Source organism: Lupinus angustifolius, chromosome LG03 (genome assembly GCF_001865875.1).
Source record: "Lupinus angustifolius cultivar Tanjil chromosome LG03, LupAngTanjil_v1.0, whole genome shotgun sequence".
NCBI classification, from domain to species: domain Eukaryota; kingdom Viridiplantae; phylum Streptophyta; class Magnoliopsida; order Fabales; family Fabaceae; genus Lupinus; species Lupinus angustifolius.
Window position 1 is genome coordinate 29,531,899 of NC_032011.1, and position 8,156 is coordinate 29,540,054.

The 8,156-nt window shown below is 32.7% G+C and overlaps 1 protein-coding gene across 1 annotated transcript in view; it reads right to left on the bottom strand.

The window, feature by feature from the left end:
- The window catches only part of LOC109344415, a 23,875-nt gene extending 17,672 nt beyond the window's left edge, over positions 1 to 6,203 (bottom strand). Inside the window, exons 1-10 of the mRNA XM_019583213.1 lie at positions 6,062 to 6,203; positions 5,842 to 5,968; positions 5,688 to 5,750; positions 4,622 to 4,723; positions 4,366 to 4,531; positions 3,311 to 3,409; positions 2,825 to 2,971; positions 1,598 to 1,637; positions 1,336 to 1,393; positions 1,002 to 1,084 (exon numbers count right to left, since the gene is read on the bottom strand). Of these exons, the coding sequence (XP_019438758.1) occupies positions 1,002 to 1,084; positions 1,336 to 1,393; positions 1,598 to 1,637; positions 2,825 to 2,971; positions 3,311 to 3,409; positions 4,366 to 4,531; positions 4,622 to 4,723; positions 5,688 to 5,750; positions 5,842 to 5,968; positions 6,062 to 6,175 (999 nt within the window). The 5' untranslated portion in view covers positions 6,176 to 6,203. The remainder of the gene's footprint in view (positions 1 to 1,001; positions 1,085 to 1,335; positions 1,394 to 1,597; positions 1,638 to 2,824; positions 2,972 to 3,310; positions 3,410 to 4,365; positions 4,532 to 4,621; positions 4,724 to 5,687; positions 5,751 to 5,841; positions 5,969 to 6,061) is intronic.

Genomic DNA, 8,156 nt, shown 5'->3' on the forward strand with positions numbered 1-8,156 from the left:
ACTGATCACAGCCATACAAGTGGATGGATCACACAGAGGAGATATTTGTTATCCTAACAAAATTATTCCCCTATTTTATCATTTCATAATAAAATCCTTGTGCCAGCCTGGAGTAGCCTTTGTGCGTTTGGGCTTGCTTATTGAGGCCCTATCAGAATCACGTTCATGAAGTGTTGCTAAACTAAGAAATTCTTCTCTGTCAACTTCATGGTTGAAAGCGGAAGATTGAGTGGTGTAGGAACTGCTTGAAGCGGCATCAGAAAAACAAAGATTGGTGGTGCAGAACAAGGAGGGGTCCCAAATTGATCGGTGTTGGTGTTGGCCATGGTTGTGTGATGCCATGCAAACAAATAAAACAAGAGAGAGAGAAGACAGGAACAGAAATTGTTTTCTGTATATTGATATTATGGTTCCATCATTGCATGATTACAAAGAAAAGTCAAGTATATGTGATACAAGTGTATTATAACTGTACAATTGTCAATAGCTGACACTTATAACTACCTCTATCTACACTTAACTAACTCTTTTACATTAAGCAAGACAACATATCTAATAAATCAAACATTTCATACAAATTTACACCTCTATCATGAATTCCAGAAAACTCACCAGACCTATAATATAAGTCAACCAACAATTATAACAGAAAATGAATAACAGAAGTATATCAGATATAACTGTTAATAACTGTCTCTAACACCTTTATATTTAACTACAGTTGTCAAATATTAACTATCTGATAGAGTTTTTTTCTTTTCGTAACAGACTTGGTTCCCAATCCCCTTATCTCACCCTTCCATATTCTGCTATTGACTTATATTTGCTAGCATAAATCAACTGCAGAATAGGTAGAAGCACCAACTAGTTGTATTGATGTATCAGTTGGGATTGACATGCCAATTTCATAAGCTTATGTGATCATGTGAAAGATTTTAAGAGTGCTTATGATTCAGAATAAACACTTATAAACAAATAGTGCAAAGGAAAGAAATACTTACAACGTCAGAGTCCTCAGCTCTTGTCCATGCAAACTTCATCATTGGATGCTTTACATATAATGGACGCTGAGTCTTGGAAAGAGCTGCAAAACAATGTAAATGAATGCATGGTTAAAAGAAATACCAAATGAATAAAGTCTTCCAACATCAACTAAGGAAGAAAACCAGGAGAAAGAGAAAATTGAAAAAACATCTAGCTTATTAAGATAGGCTTCATGTGTAGAAAGAAAACAAATGTGGCAATTGTGATAATGAATTTTTTATGTGCAACTTTGGACATTTTGAGGACATGATCTCATTGAACTTATATTTTCCTCAGTTACGAAATTCATACCAATAATATTTTCAGAAATGCCCTCCGCCTGAAGAAGTTTCGTTTGCAAACTCTTATTCTGCAAGATACAGCTGTTGTTAGTGCTGGAAATTAGACATCATTAGAACAGAGAGAACTCTAACAATTAGTTTTTCTGAGCAAATTGGCCATACACAATTGCAGAAGAACGACAAGCATAGCATAACACACATTTTATGAATGGAGCAATCATATCACATTTTGAAAGTAACTATTAAGAAGAAAAAGGTGTGTAGTTTCATACCTCCTTTAGCAAGTTTATCTCGGGCTGGGATAAACCTCTCCTAAAATATGTTGCAAATATATGAAAATCAGAAGAACTGAACTAAATATACACATAAACAAAAAATACAGAATCAAAATGACTAAACCAGATTTTAATAACTTAATCACAATATGAAACAAATCGGACTCAAAACATGTATAAAATTGACAGATATGAAAACGAAAAATGTTATTACGGAAGTATACATACTTACTACAGTAGCCTGAAAATTTTTACACACTATCCTCATTAACAGTTTATTCTGACTAAGAACAGTTTATTCTGACTAAGAACAGCTTATTCTTATCAACTCAAGAGGCTTGGCTTCCCTATAGTTGTTAAAACTCTTCGGCAGTAAGCTGCATTTGCTGTCCTTTGGTGACTATGGTTGGAAATGGATGTCAGAATCTTCAAGCAAACCTCTTCATCCATAAATAACATTTGGGGCAGGAGCCATTTTATTAGCTTGTTTGTGGGGTTCAGCCCATGGTTTCTTTAGAGGTATAAAGTATAAACTCACTTGAATTGTCTTGAAGTTGTAGGAATAAGGCACTTTGCAATGAAGTTTAGTGTCCCATAAAGTCTACCTCAACCAATCAAACAGGACTTCAGTCATAATCGTGCACTCGAACAAATAACCCCGGTATATTAAATTAGAATCCTCACTCTCTCTTTCTCAGTGTGCCACATGAAATTTTTTAAATGAGTGATTGCATTCCTAAATTTGCTTACTTATTTTTTCCATTCAATTAATAGTTATTAATACCAAATTCACAAATCCTGAACTTATTTCCATTTAATCATTTCCTTTTAAAGGCTAAGATTTCTAAAAGAAAATTATCAACTCTTATATACTAAAATTAGAGTATAATCTTTCAACAGTGATTTAATATCTAAGGTTGCTCTCATTTATAGAATGACACGCGTAATTCTTAATTTCTCTTTTTAATATTAATAAATTTTTAAATTACTTATGCATATCTTCTTTTTTAATTTGAATATTTTCTCTTGTAATTTATATTTCTAAAAAAGTTACTTAAATTAATTATGTAAAAATGATTTTAAATTTAATAATTTATATATTATTTTGTGATATAAAAATACCTGTGCACAGGATATGGCAGGTATAATGCAATTAAAAACTAGAATTATATGCATAAAACAAATATATATCAAGTAAATTACGACATTTAACAAAATACTAACCGATATCCATATTTAGGCCTCTTCTCACCATGCTTGGGATTCAAAATGAAAATATTATATGCATTTTCAAGTTGTAGGTATTCAACCAGACTAGCCAAAAGAGCATCCATCATGTCAACGTCTACTTGCCAACCACCAACGCTATCTCTGCAAAGAAGATTATTGCAAATTTGGAAGAATATGAGAAAGTGTGAAATGCAGAAGACAAATAAAAGAAGCAATATTATGTTTCCAAACATGTAGAGAGAGAAAAGAAGTTACAACCATTACAATTGAAACCCATCTGCAAGCTTCAAAGATTCATTTTTAATTCAATTGTTACTGAAAACCATTTGTAATCAGCAAAGATTCAAATTGATTGTGACAAGCTTACAAGCGAATGTAATGCTACATACGCTAATAAATGTTAGCAACAATGTTGTAAGATGAACTTTAATGGCTCTACTTCCCCTAATCTAAATGAATAAAAGATTAAGCATAATTTACCCGCTGCCAACTGGATCATCCTTGCGACCAAATACATTTATCGCATGCTCAAATATGGAAATAACCTTTTCTCCCATTTCAATAGCATGGACAGAAAAGCTGCACAAGAGAGTGCCCACCATCAAAACAAGAAATGATAACACAACTTTCTCACTGAAAGAAAACTTAAATAATAAACAAGGACAAAATTTAGAGCGGGGATCCACTTACTCCAAGAGTAAGTGGAAAAAACATACTTCACATCTTAGCCATTCATTCTAGGGAAATCTAATGGTTTACATCTACTCACTAATTCAAACCATTTGGATTTTTCTAGAATGGATAACAAAGATGTGGAGTAAGTTTTTTCCACTTAACTCTTGGAGTAAGTGGATCCCTTCTCAAAAATTTATATCAGATATGTGGTGGAGGTTCCACATCATATACCTTCAACCAAGACTGCATAAAGAAAATTGCGTAGAGACTATAGGAAAATGTCTTTTTAAGAAGGTTTTTGTTATCAGTGTGCAAAGGGATTGCTCCCTTTGCAAACAATCTCTGGGCCAATATTCTGATTTTGTTTGCTTTAGTAGATAATTTAAAATAATTTTCCCTCCTTCAATGTACATCTCTATATTCTCATAATAAATTATTAAATCAAAAAATAAGGAAATAAATAAATAAAAGATTAACTGCCAAATGAAATGAGAGAAAAACACAGTAAAACTAGTTAAACTGATGTTCAGGGCCAACAGATAACTAATGAAGCTAATCGGACGCCCAGATACTTCTCTTCTGAGAAAGAATCTAGCACAGCCTATGTGGATTTTCAAAAATAAGATTAGCCATTTTACTTTCATCTCTCCGTTTGGCTCAAAGGTACTATGATGTGAATCTTCCAAATTTGATGACAAATCAGTCTATGGAGTTCTCCATAAACATTCTTATCCATCAAAAGCCCGACTTCATTGAATTTTGAAATTGATCTTGGTACAGAAATATTAAAAGAAAATGAAATAATAACTTGTATTATTTTTTTGAGGTGGGGTTGATAGACTTTAGATAGAAAGTATTACTTGTAATTTACATGACTGACGGTGGGAAGGTGATGCCACTGCATTTTGCCTTCACTGGTTTTGAAAAATGGGGTTATAACATCTTCTTGTCGAATCCGTGTATGTTCAAAGATGTGGTCAATTTTGGTAAACCAGCGCTCAATTTCTTCAGGAAGAAGCTTGAATTCTATGGGAACACAAAAAACACTAAAGAATCCAAAATACCAATAGAATGAAATAACCAAGGGAAATATTAGTTTCCCCTTTAACTATGTACCTCGGTGGCCTTTCCCTTCAAATCCAATAAATATAAAATTCACTGGAACTGGAAGGTGAATGGAATCAACTTCTTGAAGCTTTAAATAGTTTGCAATGCTACCTTAAATACATTAAAAATTAAAAAAAGTAAGTATAGGAGCTTCATTTTGACAATTTGAAAACAAACTGCAGATGCTTTTGCAAATTCACACTCTTAGCCACTGGCATTATTAAAAAATTTGTCAACGCTCAACAGTGGAAAAAATTACCAATCCTAAGGACATTACCGACATTCACGGTTCAGAAGAGTGGGTATGGTTAGGTTTCTTTTCTTTTTTACTTTCAATTTATATGCTTCCACTGATAATTGCAGCAATGCCAATTTGTTTTTACATATGTTACACCAACACGGGTATGGGGTTTGATAGTTTCTCAAAAACTACAGTACAAGTACGTTGCATGAATAAGGTATTCATGTTGCTATTTGCATAATTACAGGTATGGTAACAGAATATATATAGTATCATGTAAAAACATGAGTATCTATTATGTGAATTTCGAAGATGAGAGACTAATAATGTGACTTATAATTAGTATTATGAAGTGACTCATAATTAGTATTATGATGTGACTAAGAAAATTGGAAAAATCCTAAGTTTCCAGCCCAAAATGACACAAGTTTGAAATAATTTCACCAAATGAGTACTCCAAGAGTAGCAGTACCCGATACAGGTACATCACCTTCTCTGAAGTACCAGTGCAACATAGGTTTTCATTGTGGCATTTTTAACAACATGAATTTAGTCTCCTATGAATGAGAAGGAAAACCCACACTAATGAACCCTTTTCAAGAGGTTTCTGCAAATAAATGAGAGATGAATGCAACTACTAGCAGCATGGGAGAGAAGTTAAAATTGTATAGTAAGGAACATGTAATAAAGGTGTATTTGATTCACATTGAAGGGCAGCATAAGCATAATAGCACAACACAAGTAATGTTTGGTGATGAATGCAAATAATTTGATAGGAGGCAATGATGAGTGTAATTGAGTGACAGCAAATAATTTGATAAGATGTTAGTATACCTGCATTGGTGTAATTAAACGCGCTGGCTTTGAGATGGGGTGAAGACTTTAAGTCATCAAAATCTGAAGAAGGGAGATAGATATTAAAGAGAATGAATGAATGAATAAATTAAAAAAATAAATGAAAGATAGAAATTGAATGAAGATGGGATACCATTATGTATAACATCCTCACTCCAAAATCGACTTTTATCTTTCAGGTTAAACAAGGAGAACACAGACGATTTCGCACTTTTGCGAGTTTCAATAGGAGATCCAACTGTAACAGTCACTTCTGAGAACTGATCAAAAATTTGTTATTATTATTTGGATCTGAAATGAAATAGTGGAATGGAAGGAAGAAAAAGCATTATTATTATTAATATTATTATTACCAGATGAAGAAGAAGAGTAATGACGGCGGCAAGTTGTAGCCATGGTGCAGCTACACGGAAATCACGTTTCAACTTCAATTTTCCAATCTCCTCCTCCTCCATTTTCCCTTTCATTTCAACACAACAGAAATATGTAATAACATTGTTTATGTACTACTATACTATACTACCATTCAATATATCTAACTAGCCCAGGGGCTCAGATCAGTTCACAAATGGGCCGGCCCGACTCATAAAAACTTATATTCTTTTCTCTCTCTCACTTTTTTACATTACGATTACATCTATACTAAGTATAATAAAGGCAAAATATGTGTAAGGGTATTTAGGTAATTGAATGTTCATAACTTTTATATTTTATTATCCTCTTACTATTACATAAATGTAAAATATGTCTAAATCATATTCAGTTAATTGAATATAGGAGTTCACTTACTTCAATAATAAGTTTAAAAAATATAATTCACATCTTAACCATCAATCCTATAGGAATTCAGGAGTCATAAGGTGATTTGATGGTGAAATTGAAGAGTTTAAGAAACGAAGGGTAGGAGATTGTGGATTCGAGTCTCACCCGTAACAGATTTAAAGAAAAAAATGAGTTATAAAGTGGTTTGATGGTAAGGGTGAAGGATGAAGTGAAAGAGGTTGATGGTTCAAATCTCACCCACAACAAATACTAACATACTAATAATTGGTAATAAAAAATTATACATAAATAAATCCAATGATTTAGATTTATTGACAAAATTCATATTCATATCTAAACCACGCACAAATGTAAATGTCTTGCTATCCAACAATCAAGTCCGAATGTACCGTAACGGGCCCAAAAGGCCGAGCAAAATCTCAGCTCCAAGCCCAGACGCAACTGAACAAACTTAGTTAGTTTAGAGATGTCAATTTGCTTAGAATAGAAGTAGTTAGGAGCTAAGTTAATTGTGAAGTGTTAGAATATACAAGTTACAGATTCAGCATACTTTTCTGTATCCATTTCTCTTTAAAGCATGCATTTCCAATTCAAAGGAAGATTTCACACACGTCCTACCTTGCCTGATGCAAATTAAGTGCTATAACTACATTGTCATTAAAGAAAAGTGAGGTCATGTGAGCCCACTAATCAAGTTGCATCTATAAATTTTAGGTATCAATAATAATGGAAATTAAGTTGAGTATAATATTTATACAAGATTTATATATATTTATTATATCATTCATTATTTATTTGTATTTTTTTAAAGAATCAACGAAGATTAAAAATAGATGGTAGACAATGAATTGAAAATGTATAAAAAATTTATACCGTGCACATACATGTTGTTAGAGTTTTTATTTTAATTAATGAAATTTAAGTAAGGTTGATGAGTAAGAATATAATTTTGATATAATAGTTAACTACCCATCAGCACAATTCCACATGTATGTATAAATATCACTTTCAGCTCTCTCATATGGGGCCAGACGCATCTCCTTTCGCGGTATAGTTTCATCCCCGCTCGTCCTGATCGATGAGTAACAATATCAAATTTCTATATGCATAAACTTGTACCTTTTCCCTTGGCTTTTTTATATAAGCGAAGTTAAGTTCTCAAGCGTCAACTTCCAAACATGTATATAAGCATATTAAATATATATCTAATATATGTGTCGCGCCCTGATTTTCGGCTACGCGACCTCTCGAGTCGCCACTACATTTTTTACTGTAAAAAATGTAGAAAAATCTTTTTTAACCCAATTACCTTGGGCTTTTGGATTTTTGATATCCAGGTTCGGGAGTCGGTTACGGGGTAGGGAAGGTATTAGCACGTCACCCGCCCGCCTTAAGCGGTACCCTATACTAAACTACATGGATTATTATAATTTTTATTTGTTGTTATTACTATTAAATAAAGGAACCACCTCTTTTTTTAATTAAATTAATTAATTAATGATTAATTACTTAAATGAAAAAAAATATTTTTTTTGTTGTGTCTGACAAGAGTAACTTTGGTCATACGTATCCATCTTAAGGGAATCAAGGCTCACGTAGTTCTTTAAGTAGAAAAAGGTTTGTTGGTTGGATTGATTTTAGAAAATATAAGTGTTAGATCTCGAC